This window comes from Taudactylus pleione, unplaced genomic scaffold, assembly GCF_031769625.1.
Source record: "Taudactylus pleione unplaced genomic scaffold, aTauple2 ptg000554l, whole genome shotgun sequence".
In the NCBI taxonomy this organism is placed as follows: domain Eukaryota; kingdom Metazoa; phylum Chordata; class Amphibia; order Anura; family Myobatrachidae; genus Taudactylus; species Taudactylus pleione.
The window spans coordinates 924,548-949,430 of NW_028284956.1; the positions used below are offsets into that span (position 1 = coordinate 924,548).

General features: G+C 43.2%; 1 protein-coding gene across 6 annotated transcripts in view; it reads right to left on the minus strand.

Moving 5' to 3' along the window:
- PRDM16 (PR/SET domain 16) overlaps nucleotides 1-24,883 on the minus strand; it is a 696,909-nt gene that overhangs the window by 46,583 nt on the left and 625,443 nt on the right. For 4 of the 6 annotated variants that reach the window (XM_088452603.1, XM_088452605.1, XM_088452608.1 and 1 more), the window contains 5 exons: nucleotides 23,817-23,919; nucleotides 13,029-13,227; nucleotides 8,034-8,181; nucleotides 7,827-7,925; nucleotides 2,350-2,503 (listed from right to left, as the gene is read on the minus strand). In XM_088452603.1, coding sequence (XP_088308729.1) covers nucleotides 2,350-2,503; nucleotides 7,827-7,925; nucleotides 8,034-8,181; nucleotides 13,029-13,227; nucleotides 23,817-23,919 — 703 coding nt within the window. The remainder of the gene's footprint in view (nucleotides 1-2,349; nucleotides 2,504-7,826; nucleotides 7,926-8,033; nucleotides 8,182-13,028; nucleotides 13,228-23,816; nucleotides 23,920-24,883) is intronic. The other 2 variants (XM_088452604.1, XM_088452606.1) reach the window with 2 other exon arrangements.

Here is a 24,883-nt window from a genome sequence, read left to right on the forward strand (position 1 = left end):
TACAGCAGTTATATAACGGCATCTACATAGCAGGTCTGTTGTTGTATTATAGGACAGCACAAACAAATCTGCTTGGAGAATGGAATGCACTGAATGTGGTGTTCCCTTTTAACTCAAGGGGCTCCAGTCACATTGCTAGGCTGCAGGAAGGGGGAAGCTTAGGGTTAGGCACTAAGAGGATGGTTAGGGGTTAGGGGGAGAATACTGGGCCTGATTCAGAGCCGAACGCTCTGACCAGAGCGCTCGCTCTGAATCAGTGCCCTCCTCCCTGAAAATGGAGCGGCCTCCTGGCCGCTCGCATAGCTGTCGGTGACCACCCACAGCATATGCGAGCGGCCAAAAAGATGGTCGCGATGGTCAAGACCATCGTGACCATCGGGCTTGCGACGAGACCCTGCGGTAGGGTCTCGCTGCCGCAAGCCCAGGAGTGATTTTGGCTCTACCAGAGCCAAAATCACTCCCACTGACATCATTACTGACGTCAGTGGGGCCGGCTTCAGACGGTAGGCGTTCCCATGGGAACGCCTCCGTCTGGCAGCCACGCCCCTGGCACGCCCACCAAAGGGGGCGTGCTGTCACTCACCATCGACAGCACGCCCCCTTTGGTGCGAGACCCTGAACGACGTATTCCTCGTCGCTCGCCGGGTCTCGCGCATGCGCACGACGGAGCTCCCTCCGTCATGCGCATTCGCACAACATCGACCCGCTTGTGAGCGTCCTTTGCTCGCGAGCAGGTCTGAATGACCCCCACTGTGTCTAAAGTGACAGTCACATGACAGCCGGGACCTGGAAGCCGTGCTGGAGCCGCTGCAGCGGTCAGGACCAGGTAAGGACTGCTGGGTCATTAGGTCGGCATTCTATTATGTCAACAAGTCATCCGCGTAGACATTATCAATGGTGACGTGGTCACTGTCAACACGCTAAGCATGTCGACATGCTGCACTGCCGATCTAACATACCACACCCAAGTGAAGTACTGATAAAACGTACAGTTTGTAGGACAGAAGAAGGATGAAAATTTGAAGGGAGAATAACTGAGTGACTATAGGAGTAAAGTGTACCTGTCATTTACATGGGATGTAGTTATGTGGGCTGTTGGTCTCAATCCCGACACTGTAATCCCGGCAAGGGATTTAACATAGGCGTCAAAATACTGACGCCTATGTTAATCCCGACGCCGGAACGCCGAGAGGACGCCGGACCAATCGTCCTCTGCCGGGGGTGAGTATACACTTAGCCGGGGATGAGGGGGTTAGGTTTAGGGACCCCCCCCCACCCTCCCAGGGGGAAGGTTAGGGTTAGGCTAGGGGAAGGGGGGTTAGGTTTAGGCACTGGGGAGGGGTAGAGTAAGGCACCCCCCGGGAGGGTTAGATTTAGGGTGCCGAGAGGGGGGTTAGGTTTAGGCACTATCGGGGGGAGGTTAGGGTTAGGCACTAGGGGGATAGGTTAGGGTTAGGCACCCCTAAGAGAGGTTTAGGGGGGGAGAAGGGTAGGGATAGTATACTTACCTCCGCTGTTGGGATTTTCACCCATTGGGCGTTGGGATTTGAACCGCCGGGCTGACGTCCAGCGGTCATTCATACTGATTCCCATTTACACATAGTACAGACAGCCATCAAGTGGGCGGAACCAATCTTCATGACAATGCAGCCCGTGCAATCAACACGAACATAACACATTGATTCATTGATACATTGATTCATGAGACACGAAGAAGGCGGCCCATTGGTGGACTGCACAAATATTCGCTGTGTGTTTTAAAGTTCCTTGGTGAACGGATTGGCTGGATTCTCATGAATATTGTCCAGTCACAAAGGTGTCACTAAACGTATAATGCAGCAGCATGTATAAACAGCCAATAGCACATAAAGCGCCTCCTAAACCCCAGAGTGCCACAGTGTTACTGACATCTGCAGCGACTACTGAGCCCTAACCGTGTCCTAGTAACACTCAGGCCCTCTCCGATATGCACCGGAACGTTTCTTCAAGCGCTCAATCAAGTGTTCTTTGAAATAACTGTATGTTTAGTCATTTACATTCTAATGGATGCGTGCTCCACATCAAAGACCGTTGTACGGATTCCAGGCTATCCTCTCTGCAAATTATTATTCTTAGTGCTGTTACTTTAAGAAAGAGAAGCATCACCTTGCATTTTAATCTGGATCTTGATATTAACATAGTATTGAGCATTTATTTCCGCAATAGTTCATTATCTAGTCATTAGATGGGTTAAAATTAGAAAGACAATCTTCCACGCAGATCTTTCATTTGTTTAGGTGACCTAAACATCTGGGAGACTTTTCTAGGGAAGAGTTGAGATTTTATCTTGTTACGAGCAAGATGACTTACATATGAAAGGTTTGACAGTGCTATGAATGTGCTTATGTTGCTTGAGCCCCGACGAGGTGGCAAACGTTTTGCCACAGTCAGGGCAGGCGTGTGCCCGGGCTCCGACGTGCTGGGAACGGATGTGCCTCTGGAGGTTGCTGGGGTCAGTGAAAACCTGCAAAAAAAAAAAACATTTTGAAAAGTCACAAAACATTAAAAATGTAGAGGCAGCATGTTGTCTGTGCACATAAACATATAAAATACACAGTAATAAGAGGAAAGACCTAGGGCTCGATCCAATTAGCCGCCATGATCTCGCAGGTATGAGTCATCGCGGCAATGGACGCACTTTACGGCAGCCCAAATTCGCATAAAATGGCTTGCAGCCCCATAGGGCTCCGAACAATATTCTGGCTCGGAGAGGTCCGCGAGATGTGGTGCCGTCGCCGGTATTTTAACGTCATGGAAACAGCACGCCGCACCCTTCTCAAACAATTGGATTGAGCCCTTAGAACACAGTGCAGAGAAAACAATCTTCCAATGTTATTCTTCAGATCCTATTAATCAAGAAGAAATATTTTGCTACAGAGTATCTTCCCCTAGAATAACATGCGATTTGGAATATGGGAATAGAACTCAGAAGTGAACAATATATAGATTAATGCTTTGACTAGTTCAACCTCAATGTCAGATTGTGTGTTTTTACTGCACGGGACGCTTTCCGTTGAGGAATTACATTTAAGGGAATTAAGGAATTTTGGCAGAAAGCAGATAATGATTTGCTTAAAAGAGGTTTCCACCTACAGATGATTTTAATTTACCCACTTTTACTAAGTGCATGGCTTGATTTATCATGACTTTGTTCTGTTCTTTTCAGCCATGTATTTATATCATCGGGCAGAGTTGGTTATTTGTATGGTGCTTGAATAGAAGACAAAGAGAGCGCCGTGGAATTGTGTTGTATTCCAAGGTAACAGCAACGAAGAACACCAACAACCCTGGCTGATGATAGAGATACATGGCTGAAAAACACAGAGGATATTTTTAACGTTAATGAAGTGTTTTCAAAGTGTCGAAAAAAGGGACATGTTCACCAAATACATTAAGGTAATCTGAAGATAATCCCTCACTGCATGAGTGTTAGAATAATTCAGGCATACAGATTTGTATTAGTTATTGCAAGCACATGCAGATTTTGGTTAATCAAAAATTATATTTATGTTAATTAGCATACCATTGTTATCTGCTAGATTCATACCCTGTCTTTTAGAAAGAGTTACTAACTAGTCCTTTAAGCGTTTATATGACTTCATGTTTTATTATTCACAGGCAGTTAAATTAAATACCAACAGTGACATTTTCTCTATGCAATAATACATCTCTTTATATGAAGACGTTAAGCAGATTTGGCTGCTGTTGGCTATTAATGACAGCAAAGTTAACAGGTGACAAAACCAAAACATGCTGAACCTCTCAAACGTCATTATATTAACTCGCCCATTAACTCAATGGTATAAACACAATCATTTGATTTTTTTAAATGACAAGTGATTCTATATTTAGCTATAAACCATATGCCAGAGATCTAGAAAATAAGAAGCTTCATTTAATAAGGAATACATCTGGACTAGGAGAGCACAAAAGTTATGTTTAAAGGAGATTTTCAGATTCAGACAACTGATTTGTACATTAAAACTGACCCCTGCAACTTTTGCTAAATAATTTGCTTCATATTCTGCTAAAGTTGTTCAATCATAAGGCAGAGCTGTTTACATAGAACTCCTCTCTAGCTACAAATGTATGCAACGCATAAAGCAGAGCAGTTCTGCATTGTATCCAAAGGGTGCATATATAAATAATTAAACATTTGTCTGGATTAAGCAAACAAAAAATAATACAAAATTAAAAGGTCATGCACAAACCAATAGTAAAGTTGTCCCAAATATCTGTCTACTACACCTGGGTTGGGATTTAGGACCTCATTCAGAGTCGGTTGTTGCGGCCGCACGGTCGTACGCCACCGATGTTCGCTATACTGCGCATGCGTAAAGTTGGCAATGCACATGCGCAAACTAGCCGCTACGATCAGAAATTTCTCTCTCCTTGAACACAGCCAGTTAGGTAGTTTGAGTGACAGATTGAGGCGTTTGTGGGTGGTAACAGGGGAAGGTGCTTGAAAACGGGGGAGTGGAGATCCGGACGCAGGCGTGCCTCATTATGCGAACGGCGTTTTATGGGAGTGCATACGGATTATGGGAGTGCATAATTAACAAAGTAGCGTCATGGCACATGTGATATGGGAGGTTTTTACACTGACATGATCGTAGAGCTTAAGAGAGGGTATGGTCAACCTTAAGCTCTACGACCAGTTCCGATGGTTCCCGATTAATCCTTATATGCCCGGAGATGACGTGCAATGCTTACGAGAAGGGGGCGTATTTTTTTGTCTTCCAACCGCTTCCTCCCCTTGGTCGGCCAGCTACCGATCCGAACTTAGGGACGCAACTTGCGAGGGAATCATTTGAATATCCGGCCCCTTTTCCCGTACGACCGTGCGTCCGCTTCGACAGACTCTGAATGAGGTCCTTAGTACTCTGGGGTTTCCGGGGTCGATTTTAAAACTGCAATAAGTCAGATGCGACTTGAAAACACAACTACGCTACTGTATGCGTGGAAGTATGGTCTGCATGCAATCGCTGGTGACGTGCAGCATTCAAAATATATATTTTTTTTCAAATAAACCGTTTAAAAATAAATATAAATCAGGAATGGCACCCCTGTCCCAAATTTACACTCTTTTTGGCATCCGGTTCATTACGTCTACAGTAAATAGGTAGACAATGTTTGGGTAGACAATGGAAGTTAGACAGGCATAAAGGCGACAGGGTCTGAAGGTCGACACAGTAAAGGACTACTAGTAACAAGGTCGACAGGTACTGAAGGTCGACAGGGTCATTAGGTGAACACACATGTGGTCGACATAGAAATTGTCGACACTTGTTTTTTTCTGTGGGTTACGGTTAGGGTTAGGCACTTACTCCGACGGTTAGGGTTAGGCACCAGGAGGGACAGTTAGGCATCTACCCCGATGGTTAGGGTTAGGCACGAGGAGGGAGGGTTAGGGTTAGGCACTTACTGGAGGGTTAGGCACTAGAAGGGACAGCTAGGGTCAGGAACCTACTCCGACAGTTAAGGTTAGGCACCAGGAGAGAGGGTTAGGATGAAGATTAGGGATAGTAAATAAAAAAAAAAACATGTTGACCATTTCTGTGTCGACCATATGTGTGTCAACCTAATAACCCGGTCGACATTCAGTACCTGTCAACCTTCTTACCAGTCGACCTTTAGTATGTCGACCTTCAGACCCTGTCGACCTATTGCATGTCTAACGTCCATTGTCTACCTATTTAGTAGAGCTAATGATCCACACCCAGCATAGGCACATTGGGCCTGATTCAGAGCCGCTCGTTAGCGGCTGCTCGTTCGCTGCGAGCGATGTTTGCACAACTGCGCATGCGGACGGATTGTATTGTAATACGCATGCGCGAACCAGTCTGTGCGGTGGAAAATTGTTTGTTCGCTAGATAGCGAGTGCCTGCTACTTTGAGTGACAGGATGAGGCGTATGTGGGTGGTAACAGGGGAAGGTGCTTGAAAACGGGGAGTGGAGATCCGAACGCAGGCGTGCTTAAAGGTCAAAACGGGCGTTTTATGGGTGTGCATAATTAAAACAGCAGCGTCATTGACCACGTCACTGGGTTATTTTATAGCCAGAACTGCTCGCAACATTGTGGTAGCAAAAACCAACCACAAGAATAGCGAGCAGTTCATACGCTGGTCGATGTACTCAATTAATCTAATAAATAGCGGACATGACGTAGGATGCGAGCGGCCAGGGGGCGTATTTTTCAAAATTACAACCGCAAGTTTTGCTCGCTCGTTCAGACTTAGAGGCGTGAACAGACCGCAAAGAGCGAACGGTTCATTTGAATAGCCACCCCTTGTTTTAGAACGAACGACCACAAATAGCGAGCGCCTCTGAATCAGGCACATTGTTCTATCCCATTTATGAGGAACAGGTCTAAATTTTGGGACTATTTTCATGCAGTTTGGTAAACCACTGCTTTGAAAAATCCCAGCCTATAGCCTCTTGGTGTGACGAGTCACTCATTTAAACTATCCTTCAGCCTTTCTCATCCCACATCTCATTGGTGGACACAATATGCCACAGCTGCAACTAGGTCTTTGTTCAAGTGCCGATGGTCTTCCTAATGAGAACGCTGGCTGCGGCGCTAATCCGTCGCTGTGCTTACTAAGACACACCATCAGTCACCATATTGTAGATTGCACCAGGCACATGGGAGGTGCAGAGTCTCCGTCTGTACATTGCCACAACTGTAGTTACTGATCGTGACACCCCCTCCCCCCCTCCCCCCCTCCCCCCCTCAACCAGCTAGCTGTTACCACCCAGAAACTCCCACCGACAATCACCTCCCTCTGCGTCCAGATTCACCCTGCGTCTCACGCGCAGTGTGACTCGCGTCCGACATTGACACTGCGTCCACTACTGAACGCGCAGTGTGACTCGCGTCCAACATTGATACTGCGTCCACTACTGAACGCGCAGTGTGACTCGCGTCCGACATTGACACTGCGTCCACTACTGAACCTGTTTGAACAGACTACACTTGTACATTTACTCTTTAATAACAATGGTCCATTAGCCCCATCCAAATTAACGCTATTCTATCTTATGCGTTTAGTATAGGAAGCTATAGATTTACGATAATCTGCTGGGAAACGACCAGCCCCCCTGTAAAATCGCAATATAACCCATTGTTACATAACATTGTCTACAGCTGCCAAAAATGCTTTCCAACATTTCACAGAATGCAAAGTATTTTGCAAACTATTTTAACACTGAGAAAATGGAAACCTTTATACAATAAGTTACTTTTTTTTTTTCTGAAATATAAAATATAGTAAAGTATATAACACACACCTAAAGTTCAAATGCGCAAAGTTTTGGGAAGCAACAAATAAAAAGAAATCACATTTATTGAAGGCCCTCCTTCTGTCTAGGGAAACCATGGTGGCACTTGGGGTAACCACTGTTCTCGATACATTGCCTTGGCCATGCGTATGGGTCAGGAAAAGTTGCCTTGAGCAGATAAAGCCACCTTGGTTCATGCTACTGGCAGTAGGGAAGGGAGATCTCGTTGAGAACCGCGGTGGTGTCATCTACTCAGCGCAATGAATGGGAGCGCCATTGTTCCCTAGAGATCTTCTCCGGCCAACAGGGGACACATCTAAGGACCAATGGCGCTAGCTCTTCTTTACCCGTTCTACCACGGTTTTACCAGAGGAAAGGATTTCATAGCAATGGGCAATGTGATAATTAGAAACCACAGAGGAGAAAAAGCAGAGTGCTGCCTGAAAACCGCGCACTTGTGACCGTGTGTGATGGTACAATAAATGTAACTATGTCATAACACTGACGTCTACTTTAGGTGTGTGAGGTTCCGCTTCAGTGTTGTTGTTGCAGTTCAAATATATGGGTAATCTGGAAGGAAGATCACTTGGAAACCAGGACTCGCTCTGCAAAGGACATACGTGAGACACAGATCATTCCAAGCATCAGCCTGAAGTCACACTTTCAAGGACATCACAATGACAACGAGAAGAGTAACTAACTGGCCTCGGTACCTTTACGCAGTTCTCGCACTCGAATCTCTTGCCACTGTCATGTGACATCTGATGGCGAATCAGGTTTGATTTCCAGTTGAAGGCTTTGGGACACTGGTCACATTTGTACTCCCGTTCTTCTGTGTGAATGATCATGTGCTGCTCCAAACTGCAAGCAAGACAGGGTGAGCGGCAAATGAGAATGGAGGGTGACAAGCGCCCACGCCTTATCCGCATATGCTCATGTCTTTTTGGAATTGGCTGAACGGCAAACATTGGCGTCTAGAACCTCTGAAACACATTGACATTTATGGGGTCCGCAAGAGTGTCTTAATGAACGCTATTAACCTAGATTATTGTATGTAAGCAGTTCAGCCATTGACTTGTGCACAACAATCATACAGATAACAAATAAGTCAATAATGGTTTCAGTCCATTAACCACAAAGTTTCCTTTCCATTAAGCACTTTTTCTTACAGTAGACAGGATCCTGACATCATCCTACCGAAAAGTAAAGTCTATAATCTGATTTAGAACAACACACAAAGGGTCAAGTTGTCAAGTAGTTTTGGACAGAGGAAACAATGGAGGAAAAAAAACACTCTATTCAGAGTTACTGCATATATCAAGGATCTGGCTTTTCTAGAGCTTTTTTTTTTTCCTATCTGTACACTTTCTGGATTTATTTGTGGAGACGATGGGGCCTATTTATCAACCGATAAATGGCTCGGTAACCATGCGGAGATTTTTTGTTTATATTTATTTTGCTGTGATTTTCAGTGCTGATTACGTTTCATTATTTTATGGTGTTTGTCTTTTTTAAGTTACGTATGTTTTTCGTGCTGTTTAATATTGCTATCTTCTTGCGTCTCCTGTATTACTGTGATCAGGTTGTGGTCCGGTTCTGCATGCAGGCCGGGGTTATTTGGTGCTCTTCTGCAAGTAATATTTTGGTTCTATGTCCCTATTGAGCTGGGCCGGACCTCCGCGTATAGCTGGACTATAGGATTCCATTTCATCCTATTTCTCTCCTATTTCTTCCAAAGTTCTGTTTATTGAGTTGGTACCGTATGTTGTTGCTACTCAGCTGGATATTGCGGTTTTGATTATTTGTTGTCTAACTTTATGCTCACCAAGGTGTTTTATTGCTGGGGAGCGCCTCACTTTATGGTCATTTACAGGATAGCTATGCCTTGTTTATAATTTTAAGTCTTAAGTTCAGGAAGAAAGGGTCGGGTGTTTCCATAGTTTGGGATGGGAGGGTGAGGTGATTCCATAATTAGTAAGTTGCTGGTTGTTAGCGAGTAAGATATGCTCTATTTAGGGTTTGGTATACAAGGTGGATGGAAGTTTGGGCATATAGAGTAGCTGGTTGTTAGGGATCCAGGTGTACTGTAGTTGGGATATGGTATACAGGGTGGATGGTAGTTTGGGCATATAGAGTAGCTGGTTGTTAGGGATCTAGGTGTACCGTAGTTGGGGTATGGTATACTGTACAGGGTGGGAGGAATTTATATTTGGGGCCTTATTTATATTTATGTATTTTTAAGTCTGGTTTCATAGTCACTATAGTTGCTGGTTGTTAGCAAGTAAGATATGCTCTATTTAGAGTTTGGTATACAAGGTGGATGGAAGTTTGGGCATATAGAGTAGCTGGTTGTTAAGGATCCAGGTGTACCATAGGTGGGTTTGGTATACAGGGTGGATGGTAGTTTGGGCATATAGAGAAGCTGGTTGTTAGGATCCAGGTGTACCATAGTTGGGTTTGGTATACAGGGTGGATGGTAGTTTGGGCATATAAAGTAGCTGGTTGTTAGGAATCCAGGTGTACCAAGGTTGAGGTATGGTATACAGGGTGGATGGTAGTTTGGGCATATAGAGTAGCTGGTTGTTAGGGATCCAGGTGTACCAAGGTTGAGGTATGGTATACAGGGTGGATGGAAGTTTGGGCATATAGAGAAGCTGGTTGTTAGGATCCAGGTGTACCATAGTTGGGTTTGGTATACAGGGTGGATAGTAGTTTGGGCATATAAAGTAGCTGGTTGTTAGGGATCTAGGTGTGCTGTAGTTGAGGTATGGTATACAGGGTGGTTGGTAGTTTGGGCATATAGAGTAGCTGGTTGTTAGGTATCCAGGTGTACCATAGTTGGATATGGTATACAGGGTGGTTGGTAGTTTGGGCATATAGAGTAGCTGATTGTTAGGGTTCCAGGTGTACCGTAGTTGGGGTATGGTATACAGGGTGGTTGGTAGTTTGGACACATAGAGTAGCTGGTTGTTAGGGATCCAGGTGTACCGTAGTTGGGTATGGTATTCAGGGTGGTTGGTAGTTTGGGCACATAGAGTAGCTGGTTGTTAGGGATCCAGGTGTATAGTAGTTGGAGTATGGTATACAGGGTGGGGGGAATTTATATTTGGGGCCTTATTTATATTTGTTTATTTTTAAATCTGGTTTCATAGTCACTATATTTACTTGGTTTATGGTGGCACACCGCTGGGTATTTGTCGGTATGAACAGGCAGTGGGAGCTTGGTCAACTTCTAATTCCTTCCGGGGGTGGAGGTTTGTTGGTCCTTTTTCTACCAGTTGGATGTTATATCTCTGTAGATAACCTGTGTTATATTTTATGGTCCAGTCCTAATTAACAGTATGCTGGAACGTTTGTCTGGGTTGTTGCGGCTTGGGCGTGAGTGGAGCCTTCTTGCAGCATTGTGCAGCTTGGGCGCTGCTTGTCACTATATCTACTCAACATGACAGCTCTGTATATTACTGCTGCTTTACTCTCAAATACTAGTATTGTGTACAGTGTGATGTGCCCTTACTTGTACTGCATATGTATTGGTTTTATGTGCTGCCCTGCGCCCAGTTGCCAGCAGGCCACTTCCCTGTACTATATTCTGGTTGGGGATTGCCCATGATACTGCATACGACCTGTCTTGCTATGTAAGATGTGACTCCATGCTCCTGTCTATCCTGCTTCTTCATGTCAAATTTTTGTACAAGTGTGTGTGTGTGTGTGTGTGTGTGTGTGTGTGTGTTTTTCTCATTCCCTTGCTCATACAATCGTCTGCTCCTAGCTCCCCACAAGGGCACCTAACACTTGGTTGCTGACGCATAGCTGCTTGAGTATTATGACCACTACTAATGCAGCAAATGTTATAATATAAACCATGTCCTTGTCCTGCATTGTTTGTACTGTAGTCACTGTTTTCTTGTGTTTGTTTATGTGCTTTGTAAGGCGCTGCAGAACCCTTGTAGCGCCATATAAATAAAGGATAATTATTATAATAATAATTCCTGGCTGGCATTCAGGTCTATTCCGGTATTCATATCTGTGAGTCTCCATTATATTCAGGGTTCATTTATCGAAGTCAGCTCCAGAGAACTTTTCTCCAACAACCCAGGCGGCCTAATATAAGGTGTTGTTATTATTATTATCATTTATTTATATGGCGCCACAAATGTTCCTCAGCGCCTTACAAAGTACATAAACAAGTTGTAGACAAGTGACTTACAGTACGGTACAATACAATACAGGACCAGGACATGGATAATATATATTGCTACATTAGCGACCATAACACCCAGATAAGCAACAGAGCATAAGCAACCAAGTGTTAGTTGCCCTAGTGGGGAGTAAGAAGTAGATGAAACTAAAGTAGGGAGAAGCACAAGAGGGTAGAGGGCCCTTCTCATAAGAACTTACATTCTAAAAGGGGAGGGAAGACAAACAGGGGTGATACAGATGGGGTAGATGGGGAGGAAGGAGCATATAGCAGGGAGTTAGAATGATAGCTGGAAGGCTTTGATGAAGTAGTGGGTCTTAAGAGCCTGTTTGAAGGATTGCAAAGAGGTGGAGAGTCTGATGGGGAGTGGGAGAGAGCTCCAGAGGTGGGGAGCAGTACGGGCAAAATCTTGGAGGTGGGAGTGGGAGGAAGTAATCGGCTGGCATGAAAGGCGGCGTGCATTTATTGAAAGAAGAGAGCGGAGAGGAGAGTGAAGAGAGATGTTCCCATACCTATATCTCAAATCCCATATTGACTCACAGAAGCCGGGTAACACAGGGTGATTGTGAACCCGCTTCTGCCCATCGTTCCAACACTCCACAATAAGTTTTACAGTGGTAACATTAGACTAGAATTTTTTGTTATAACTAAACTGAACATAGTAAATATAATTAACATAATAAAATTTCTACTAGGCTGCCCTTGGCTGGTGCTTAGGATGCCTGTGAGGTACATACACAACTTTTGCTTTATCTATTGATGGGACCATAAAATCTATAAAACTTAAAAAAAAAAGCTCCTTTAACAATGACATCAACATCACCAGGTACAGTTCAAAACACACTGAAGGGCTTATTCTAAGTTCCTCTTTCCTGTCTGGGGCGTCGCTCTCTGGGTCTGGTGCTTCTAGCACACTCAGGCGATGCAACAAACTGATGAGATACAGACCAGAGTGTGCTAGAAGCACCAGAGCAACACCCCAGGTGGGAAAGAGGGAGTGCACAGGTTGTGACAGGTCCAGGGTGCTAGAATGGGCAACATTTCTGATACCATCTGATCCAATTGCAACAGTATCTTTATGCGTAAACTCTGTGTAAAGGCCCCCATACACCTAGTGACTACTCACACGATCCTGCGATCGGAAACCACAGTCAGAAATGCCGGCCATCGATGTTCCGCCATCTGTCGGAGGATCGTTGAAATTCTCCATGTTAAATTTCACCGATGTGCAAATCACGATCATATTTTGATCGTGATCGGCAAATCTGTGAAATCCAACATGTTGGATTTCACCGATCCTGCAATGTCAGGTTGCAGGATCGCAGGAACGCGGCGATCCATCCGCCGGTAGTGTATGGGCCCATTAAGGCATGTGCCGTAGGGGCTCTCAGAACTTTGTCACAGTTCCAATAAAACGCTCAACTACTCGGCACTGCGTGCCGATTGAGTGAATTAAGCCCTGAAGCGGTCCCATGGCCATTAATGACCGATGTATGCAAACCACACTTACCTGTATTTGTTGGGGAAGAGGCGTTCACAATCTTTGCATTCGTGCACTTGTTCATTCTCAAACCCCTCTTGTTTGATCTCTTCGCTCAGAGTCTCGTATATGTGGTTGACTGTGCTGCAAGCATATTTCTGGTGCCGCCTCAAATCTAGCTTGGACTGGAATAGTTCGTCACAGTCTTCGCAGCGAAATGTGTGTTCCTCTGCAGACAGAAAATACAAGAGAGTGAGCTGCAAACATGTTCAGCTTGTCCCTTTGCTTTCACTGACCTAACACCCCTAACACCTCTCCTGCCATTTAAAATAAATATTTTTTACGGTCTCAATTATTCTCACTTCTTGAGCAATGAATACTGTTGATGCCATCCCTACATACAAGTTTTCCAACTTTGGCCCTCATTCAGAGCCACTCGCTAGCGGCAGTACGCTCGTTCCGAGGGATGTTCGCACATCTGCGCATGCGTACGGTTTTTAGTACGCATGCGCGAACCAGTCAGTGCGGCCGAAAATCATTTGTACGCAATATAGCGAGTGCCTGCTATTTTGAGTGACAGAATGAGGCGTATGTGGGTGGTAACAGGGGAAGGTGCTTGAAAACGGGGAGTGGAGATCCGTTCGCAGGCGTGCTTAAAGGTCAAAACGGGCGTTTTATGGGTGTGCATAATTAATATAGCAGCGTCAATGACCACGTCACTTGGTTTTTTTTAACTCAGAACTGCTCGCAAAATAGTGGTTGAAAAAACCAACCACAAGAATAGCGAGCAGTTCATACGCTGGGCAATGTACTCGATTAATCTAATAAATAGCGGACATGACGTATGGTGCGAGCGGCCAGAGGGTGTTTTTAAGAAATAAAAGAGCGTATGTTTTGCTCGCTCGTTCAGACTTAGAGGTGTGAACAGACTGCAATGTGCGAACGGATCATTTGCATAGCCACCCCTTGTTTTTGAACGAACGAACGCAAATAGCGAACGGCTCTGAATGAGGGCCTTTGTCCTCTATAAAGTTCTTTGCAACAATATGACACAAGACGTAACACTCTGGTTTCATTGTTCAGCAAATACGTTTCGGACAACAATTGCCGATCGCCAACGAGGATAAGAAAATGCATAAAGAGGAGACATTAATAACACAACGTATACAATAAACAATTATCACCAAGGTCAAACAAATTAAAATAAGGGCAGCTGTTAATAAGTTTATGAGACGGCATCCTGACTACCATGCCAAGTTAAACAATTGGGTCCCAGTTGTATATTTTCCAAAAATACAAGTTTTGTAAGAGCATAAGGACTGTCCGGCCTCTCCCCACCCCTAGCAATTGAGAGAACAGAAGTGTCTTAAGGCATTTAGCTACTTTGCACTTAAAACATCTTTCTGCAATTAAACTTTTATTCCTATGCAAACAGTTTAGAGCAAACTCTGTGCATGTAACAGGGTTCATTAACTCCCAAGGTAGAGGATAATTAAGCTTTCTGGTGTGGATTTATTGATACTGGCAAGCGTGCCACTCCGTGCTGGCACAGGGAAAGTTGTGATAGCAGCATTTCAGCGTCTTTTGCTCGCGTACCCAGCTACCTCCTATTTAACAGCTGCGTTTGATTCCTGTGGCCTTAGGGTGTACAGTTAGGAGACATGTGACAAATTAAAAATCCAGTACTCCTTAACACATATTTGTGCGAATAATAAAGAGATCATCACAGACACGTAGAAAAATAAATTAAATGTAACTACTAACATTTTGGGGCTTATTCAATAGACACAGTCCTGGAAAAAAAATCTATAACCCAACTAATCGCTATGAGTCACGGCATGCTTGGGTACATTGCAGTAAGTCGTTACGGGTTGGGTACGGGATCCCGGTGGTCCAAATCCAGAAGCCAACATTCCGAAAGGTTTAGGATACCGACATATGTGGGTAGGTATCCTAACCTTTCTCCTATCCCTAACTAGAGATGTGCATACTCGGATCTGTTCGGATTTTTCCTGCCAAATATCGCGTCTCAGAAAGAGGCAAGACGTCATCTTTCATGGACAAACATCATTTTTTCATGGACTTTTTGGCGGGAAAATCCGAACTGATCTGAGCCTGCACAACTCTACACCTAACCACCCCGAAAACCTCCCAGCTTAGTGCCTAACCCCGCTACTCACCTTCGGGATGTCGGCGCCGAGATTCTGACCGGTGTCGGAATTCCGGCTGCGGTATTCCAAGCGCCGGCATCCTCTTTGCCAGGATTTTGACCGCATCCCGTTATTACAAAGGCCCCACACATCATACTATAGAATATATGGGAATTCACGTTTTGGTAGATTTTAAACCAAGGTTTGAGATTATGCACCCGATAAATGTCACCTATTCCGATTTCACGCCATCAGTACAAGCAGTAGCATTTGTGTATGTGTAAGTAGCATACAGCTTTTACACCAAACTTATCCATTGACTTACAAAAGGATTATGAGGACAGAGACAGCAGCATTTCTTTTCTGTCTGCCCATTATTACTTCCCTACAGGATGTCCAGTAAAATGCACAATAATGGGAATTCCGATCCTTAGGTGATCACTCGAGTTAAATTAAGAAGCTGGGAAACTTGAATTGACTCTATTGTGAGGCTAATAACAATTCATATCAGTCTCTCATCCTGACCAACAAGCTATATGGCCTTTACATCTCAGTTACGGTGGTTGGGATTTATTATACGTTTGTAGTATTAATGCACAGTGCCACTGCTGAAAGTGGTCTTGCTAAAATATTATTTATGATGTGTACGAGCGATCTATTATATTTATAGGTAGCCTTTATTTTAACTTTTAAAAACAATTTAAATGAAGTTTAAGGTACTGGTTATTTTTACAGTCACACTACTACTGCATGATGACCGTTTGCTTGGCTGTTGACAATTTGTCAACCGTAGGCTCGGATTGAAATGTCTATTCAGATTAAAAAAAAAAAGTTATTATTGTACATAAAAATAAAGCTGTAAGGATCAAATATATATATTTTTTTTTTTACAATTAGTTTGTTTCCATTATATTGATCACTTAAGGGTTATATGCATGTAAGTTCACACGAGCAGGGCCCTCTGAATCATATGTCTCACATGATCTTCAGCCCGCCCCTCCCCCTCTCCTATCTACCCACTGTACATTCTTTAAGATAATACTAACTGTATAACCATCACATGACCTGCGCGCATGCTCTGAATGGAGGGATTATACCTGCTACGAGAATTTACACACACCCTATCCTGTCCCCACATGACTTGTATTGTTCATGTCACTTTTATTTTATTCTGTTTAATTGTTCCCATGCATGTCCGGCGCATTATTGATAAACTTTGATGATGATAAGACATGGAGTAGCACCTTTATTTGTATAAAGTCAGCATTATCCTGTTTCCCTTTGTAAGGCATGGTGGGTGTTCAGTGTTGGACTAGGAGCACATGATTAAGGGGTGTGGCCAGACACCAAAGAGGGTGTGGCCGACCATCTCAGAAGGACCGCCCTTTTCGACTGTCAGGAAAGCAACTAAAGCAAATATTTCACATTAATATACAAAGACAGCGGCGTAACAGGGCTTAAATGCGCCCTGTGCCGCCACCCGCCCCGTTTGCGCAAGACGTCATGGTGTTGCACATAGGGGGTGGGGCCAGCCAGCGCTCAGAAGCGCAACAGTGCACTAAGCTTCTAGAAGACGCTTCATGCAGCTGTATACATGGGAGGGTACCTACCTGGAGCAACCAAAGGACGTCGGGATCCCCGCTCCAGAATCTCGACAGCGTCGGGATCCCGGTTCCAGAATCCTGACCGCCTGCATGCCGAAGGTATGTGACGGGGGGAGGTTTAAATTTAGGGTTAAGGGTTAGGCACTAGGGGGGGGGGTTAGGCACTAAGGGGGGAGGGTTAGGTTTAGGGTGCGGAGAGGGGGAGGTTAGATTTAGGAACTAGGGGGGAAGGTTAGAGTTAGGCACTGGGGAGGGGGGGGGTTACGGGTAAGGGTTAGTGTTACCTTAGGCTGTCAGGACGCCGCTGTCAGTATTCTGACTGGTGGCATCGCGATTGCAAGGATCCCATACCCAACCCCCAAAGGTCCCAGAGATGAGGAATGAGCTTTAACAGTCCGTATTGGTTGCACTTTACGGTCCCTTTAACTGAAGAAAGATGTGTTTATTATTGGAAGGTCATTGTGTTGCATTTTGTAGTCACTCCCTGAAACCCATGTCCTATTTTATAATTTTGAATCATTTGTTAGTACTAGGCTAGATGGCCATTCAACAAAACCACTCAATGTTCTAAGCATGTTTTTGGACACAATCACATTACTGAAATTAAAGCAAAAAAAAATACAAAAATACATTAAATTTATTATTTATTATTCCACTTACTGTAAGTTCACTAAAGTTCTTTGTCACCAGAGCAAGTCTGTCCCCAAAACTCATGGGATATATAAGTGTTATTCAAAGGATTCCAGTTCTGGGATTATCTAGTATCTTTTAGGCGCACCCGTATCCTCATTTTATTTTTTTAATACAAATTCAAACCCACATATTAACAGCCCCCCTAAAAAAATGTATATATATATTTTTTTTAAAAACTTCATCTTGGAATTCAAACATTGAAGAATAAAATAAACATTGTAGGATAAAAAGAAGACTACATTTGGAAAATCGGGACATGAGGCATTTCAGATAATACTCTGGAGATAATAAATACTTAAAATAAATAATAAATAAAAAAAAGACATAGATGATTGACATAACTAACGTTGGTTTCACCTTACGTGGATACAATAGACCTACCAAATATGTTCTTCTCATCCACTTACTTTTGAAAACATCAAATAGCTAACCGAACTAGGTTCCAGTAGATGAATCAGCTTATTGCACCAACTTCCTTAAATGAGTTTTAAGGTTGGAGATTAAGATGTTGCAGGAAAAGCATTTCTCAAATTCTACATTCCTGGGTTTCATGCATTTACAATTCACTTTATGGTACCTAAGCCCATTCAGAAAGTGATTCTTTAAAGCACAATGAAAAACTTCAGACCAAAAGCATCAGGTTAAGTCCTTAAATATCTTGAGGGAGGGGGGGGTGGAGTGGGAGACAGTCCGTGTTCTGCCTTATTTGTAAAATTCGTGGTTGCAACAACCGTCTATCTAAAGTTCCATCAGTAACACTCGGTACAATAAAGGAATGTTACTGAAAAATAAATCAGCTCCTAATGGCTTTCAGAAGAACCAAGGGGAAAGCAATTATATGGCATCTAACATGCTAATCTACCAGAATAACGTCTCAAAAGGAGTTCAAGAACCCTACTCAAAATTCCAGCAGAGATAAGGGGTCTAGTGCTTTTGGCTGGGGTTGGCATAGAGGATTTCTACGATAATTATCTTTCACGCAGAACATTTTTTGCATTTGCTTTCAAGCGTAATTTACAGTTTACCTGTGCAAAGTAATATTTGTTTGAAATAAAAATAAAAAATAAATAATTCCATACCAAGCAATACGCTTGGTATGGAATTATTTTGTCCCTGGCACAAATTAGGTAAAAAAAAAAAAAATCAGAAAACAAGTTGGATGACAAAATAATGTACAGCCATGGCCAAAAGTTTTGAGAATAACACAAGTATTGGTTTTCACAAAGTTTGCTGCTTCAGTATTTTTAGACCTCTCTGTCAGATGTTACTGTGGTATACTGAAGTAAAATTACAAGCATTTCATAAGTAACTTGTCAAAGGCTTTTATTGACAATTACATTAAGTTTATGCAAAGAGTCAATATTTGCAGTGTTGACCCTTCTTTTTCAAGACCTCTGCAATTCGCCCTGGCACGCTGTCACTCAACTTCTGGGCCACATACTGACTGATGGCCACCCATTCTTGCCTAATCAATGCTTGGAGGTTGTCAGAATTTGTGGGTTTTTGTTTGGCCACCCGCCTCTTGAGGATTGACCACAAGCTCTCAATGGGTTTAAAGTCTGGGGAGTTTCCTGGCCATGGACCCAAAATTTTGATGTTTTGTTCCCCGACCCACTTAGTTATCACTTTTGCCTTATGGCAGGTGCTCCATCATGCTGGAAAAGGCATTGTTCATCACCAAACTGTTCTTGGATGGTTGGGAGAAGTTGCTCTTGGAGGATGTTTTGGTACCATTCTTTATCCATGGCTGTGTTCTTAGGCAAAATTGTGAGTGAGCCCACTCCCTTGGCTGAGAAGCAATCCCACACATGAATGGTCTCAAGATGCTTTACTGTTGGCATGACACAGGACTGATGGTAGCGCTCACCTTTCCTTCTCTGGACAAGCATTTTTCCAGATGCCCCAAACAATCTGAAAGGGGATTCATCAGAGAAAATAACTTTACCCCAGTCCTCAGCAGTCCAATCGCTGTACCTTTTGCAGAATCTCAGTCTGTCCCTGATGTTTTTCCTGGAGAGAAGTATCTTCTTTGCTGCCCTTCTTGACACCAGGCCATCATCCGCAGCTGAATCAACTTTAGGAGACGGTCTTTTTGTTTGCTGGACGTTCTTGGGTGCCCTGAAGCCTTCTTCACAACTATTGAACCTCTCTCCTTGAAGTTCTTGATGATCCGATAAATGGTTGATTTAGGTGTAATCTTACTAGCAGCAATATCCTTGCCTGTGAAGCCCTTTTTGTGCAAAGCAATGATGATAGCACGTGTTTCCTTGCAAGTAGCCATCGTTAACAGAGGAAAAACAATAATTTCAAGCTCCACCCTCCTTTTAGAGCTTCCAGTCTGTTAGTCTAACTCAATCAGCATGACAGAGTGATCTCCAGCCTTGTCCTCGTCAACACATCTGTGTTAACGAGAGAATCACTGACATGATGTCAGCTGGTCCTTTTGTGGCAGGGCTGAAATGCAGCGGAAATGTTTTTGGGATTAAGTTCATAGTCATGGCAAAGAGGGACTTTGAAATTATTTGCAATTCATCTGATCACTCTTCATGACATTCTGGAGTATATGCAAATTGCCATCATAAAAACTGAAGCAGAAGACTTTGTGAAACCAATACTTCTGTCATTCTCAAAACTTTTGGCCATGGCCGTATTTATGTGTTTAAAGGGCTTCTTATAGAATGAATGACAGAGAAGTAGGCTATGGAAATGATGTAATAAGGTACTCCCTCTGCTACCGTTAGGCATAGACCAAACCTGTCAAATGCTAAAAATGGGCCCGATGAATCTGACTTTTTGAGGAGTATGGTAAATGGGTACGAAGGGTCTCAGTGTCCTGGGGAGCAACCATGTGACTTGTGGTATAATGAAGAAACCACTGTCACTCACTGAAAGACTTGTCATACTATATACACACATACATATATTTATGAATATACATTTATGCATCAGAAGAACTGATGGTTCTGATCTGATGATCAGAATGGCATTCGTAACAGACTTCCTGACTTTAAGGCCTCTATTTACTAAACAGTGTTAGGAGAAAGAGTGAAAAGTGATAAGGTGCCAGCCAATCAGCTCCTAACTGTCATCTCACAGGCTGTGTTTGAAGAATGACAGTTGGGAGCTGATTGGCTGACACCTTATCACTTTTCACTCTGACTCCTATCACTGCTTAGTAAATAGAGCCCTAAGTCTGCGACAGGTGTCTAAATATCACTAATAACAGAGGACAACAGCTTGCAGAGATAAATAAGGATTCTTCTGACAAAATAGATCATCTATTTAGATCATCTTATTCTGGCAAGTCAATGATGAAAGGTAATGAGAACTATTATACAGGATAAGATAAGTAATGCTAAATGATGTAAGAATTATTTGAGCCCTATGCTGTTGACCCCCATAAAAAACAAACAAAAAAACCTCACATGCAACAAAAACAACCCCCAACAGCCAACCCTGACAATCTGCAGTACCATTTATCACCTACAGGGGGATACACCTTTGCCTTCATATTGCATAATACAGTGCGATACACAAACACAGGCAGGGCTGTGCATTGATCAGACGTCAGAATGACATCCATGTAACTTTGTATTTGACAGGTGTTATTTGTCTTAAGCTGGGTACACACTATCAGATAAATGCTGCCCATCTGATAAACGCTGTGACCCGCCAGAGTGATTATTGGATCGGTGTGCACCCGTACACACTGAGCAGTTTCTAGCTCAGTGTGTCCTTACTTCTGATCTCTTCAATGGGAGTTCGGGAGGTCAGGAACGAGATAGTGCGTGCAGCACGTCAGATGGCGACCTCCCAATCTGACCGCTGCAGGAGCATATGAAGGCGTTTATTGGCCAACACTCCTGCATACACAGAATACAATTATCTGGCTGACCAGCCAAATTATCGGCTGATCGGACCAATAATTGTATATTATGTCAGTGCCATAACAGGGCTTTATGACGCCCTGTATCAGCCACACCCCCTTAGCACATGATGTCATTCCAAGGGGTGGGACCGCCAGCACTGGGAAGAACAGCACATCAGGGAGCATTCCTAAGAACGCTCCGAGGGGGCTGTACAGGCTGCAGTGTGCATGGCACCCTGCTGGCCAGATGCAGGGACCGTGTGGCAGCGACAGTACCGCCCACAGCGCTCTGAGTGGCAGCACCGCTCACCCACCGCTAGATATGGCCCTGCAGTGTGTACCCGGCTTAAGTTTCATACATTTTATATGTGGAATGCCCTCCCTTCCCCCAAAGTCCTGCAATTACCCATGACAGAATAACCTGAATATGCCACATGCAGCCCTGTCCTCAGTAGTGTAATTACATAAGCAAACTAACTGATCATTGATTTCTACAAGATCAAATGACTTGTTTCCCTCGTGACAGAGTTGTCTTAACCAGCGCCCACCTCATGCGTATAAAACAAATATATTCTACCAGTAGGTCCAGTCATATGCTGCCTGTCCTCAAAGATTATCATTTAGATTGTAAGCTCCAATTGGCAGGGAGTAATGCTTAAGATGACATATTCTCTATATAGAACTGTGCAATTTGGTCATCGCTATATAAATAATTATATAGAAATGAGTATTATTATGCTGCTGAAACGTTACACTTCGGTGAAACTGTTCCTCTGAGAAAACGTCATTTATGTGACATTTCTCTCATGTCTGCTTACAATGAAATTCAGGAGCAGAAGCCACAGGAGTGAATGTCAATATAAAGGATTACTTGGAATAACAGCATAAGGGTGGTGGTGGAGTGGCATGCTAAGACTTGGCCACTAGGTGGTGCTCTAGCACAGCACTGATCTTTATGGCTGGTCAGCCACTGCTTGCTACATCCATCTTTAGTAAGACACTACATGGACATTGAGGTGTTTGGAGGCAGAGGTTAATGAAGGAGCCTCTAAAGGCCCCCATACATCAGAGATTGATTGCAAATTGCACGATTGCTGCAATCGATTGTGTATAAAAATCTTTCCCTTTTGCAATCGATTGCAGAATTGCCACAATCGATTGAAAAAGGGAAAGATTTTTAGACACAATCGATTGCAAATTGCACGATTGCTGCAATCAATTGCTGATGTACGGGGGGCCTTTACAGTATACAACACAATGAGAAAACATCTACATAAACTATTAAAGTCATTCAACCTGACCATCCCATGCAGGTGGCTGATCTCTTTGCACAATGTGATCTTATTCAAGGAGATGGAACAAATATCGCTACGCAAATGGCACACAAAAAAGATTGTTCGGAAATATGATGGGGCAAGTTGGAAAACATTGATTGCCCAACTATCACAGTGTGTGTGGGCAAACTAAACAACTATAGTCAGTCCATCTCTTTCAGCATGTGGGCACTATCAGGTTTATCAGACTAGACTGTTGTGTGTTTGTACAAATCGTCAATGAATAGATTGTTTGTTAAAAGTTCTATTAAATTACAAAGAACAACTGCGTGCCTGGAAACGGCTGCGTGCTCGGGTACCTCTAATCATTACACTACTATACAAATACCCGGAAACACACACCACTATCCTAGTCATCAGCACAATTCCCATGGCATTCTCCTGCTGAATATTGGGTATTGGTACCCGCAAAACAGAACAATGGCTGGTCACGTAAGCCGGGTTCTTATCATGTGTATAAAACACTTCCTTTCAGAATGTTTTAAAATATGTTTCCATCTTCAGATGAGATTAATTTATTGGTTCACCATCTGGCTTCCTTCTCTTTGCTTTCTTTATGGCTTCCCTCAGTGCTTTTCAGCAAACGCTTTATAACATATCAGCATTGTGGCTTGAATTTGGTGCTCTTGTACAAAACGCAGATCTTCTTTACTTGGTGCACCTGGTACATTTGTATCCCGAGAGTAGCTTCATGTAGCATGTGAGAAGGCACAACTGATCAGAACTGCCTGTATAGTAGACAGCTGTTGCTGAAAAGCACAGAAAGCCATGTAGATATAGTCAAATGAAACATGTAGATATAGTCATGTCTAGAAGCAACCAAATGAGTTCTCTTAAGGTGAACAATTGCTTTATAGTATTACACTATACAGAGTGAGAACAAACACCAGGAAAGATATCGCAACCTGCAAATACATGGTCAGGAACCGATCTTTTAAATGGTATTGTTCCTGGAAATGAAGGACGGTTGATACTGACAGCTCTCGATCCCGAATACAGAATTTAACCATTATTACAGCCTTAGTAACTTAAACCTGGTCACAGACTGTGACAAGTTACTTTTGGACACTTGCGAATTTGTTCTGATTAAATACATTTATGCAACCAGACCTGTTTTATTGCTACGCTGTATCTATTGGATGTGATGTGCGCTAAACACAATGTCTTACCTTCTAGATTTGGGGGCATGCTTCCAAGGGAAAAATTCCCTTCCTTCATATAAACCAGCAATTCTTCTCCAGGCTCGATGTCTTTTATAACTTTATAAAAAAGCTGTAAGGACAAGATACAAAGGAATTTCAGGTTAGAGAGTCCATACGTGCACTATATTGTATTCGCCTTATATAATGGCTATTTATTGTGCATAAACATAATTTGCTGTGTACATTCTTCTAAATGGACCACACAACAGAAGTATATATAAAATAAAAACACAGTGTTATCAAATATATATAGCAGAATATCTCAACTAAACACAGAATTGTAGATCTGACCAATATTGAACTGCAAAAAGGTTTTCTTTTGGGGGGGGGGGGGAGGCTAATGGTGCGCTGGACATGTAGGTCCTTACGCACGGGTTAAAGTAATATGTATAGCTTAAAATTGAGTGTTGAAATTTTTAATGGTTGGGTATACAAGTCAGAGCAATGTGTAGTGAGACGGAATTCTGGCAAAGGACGACTTTGGGCGATATTCCAGTTATGGTGTTAACATAAAAAAAAAATACCCACAGAACACCCACTAGATCTTACACAGCGCAGGCTGCTCTGCAACATTAAATGTGGGAACGGGGGTCACAGAATGACTCCAATCATTTTTTTTTTTTTTTAGTAAATAAATTGCAATGTGCTTAAAAGTGACAGGAACTGTAATGCATCCACAGGAACGCAGGGAGAAAAACAAATAGCGTTTTGGCAATGGCAGAATCTTCCAAATGACACTACAGCTCAGATTTAAGTGTAGTTACATGTGATCCTTAGTGGGTTTATTACATTTATTTAGTGGCTAACAACTGTGGCAAATCACTAGTAAAAAGATCTACAACTGGCAGATTTTTCACTTATCGTAAGCGACAGTTGTATGTACATATTTAACACAGAAGGTGAACAAATAAACTCTGTATTAATAATAGTAACAGCGTAAAGTAGTAAATATCCACTCATTATTGCAGCTTCATAGTATGAAAAATAAAACCGGTGCAAACAAAACGACTTGCTGTCAGGCTATATATTCAAAT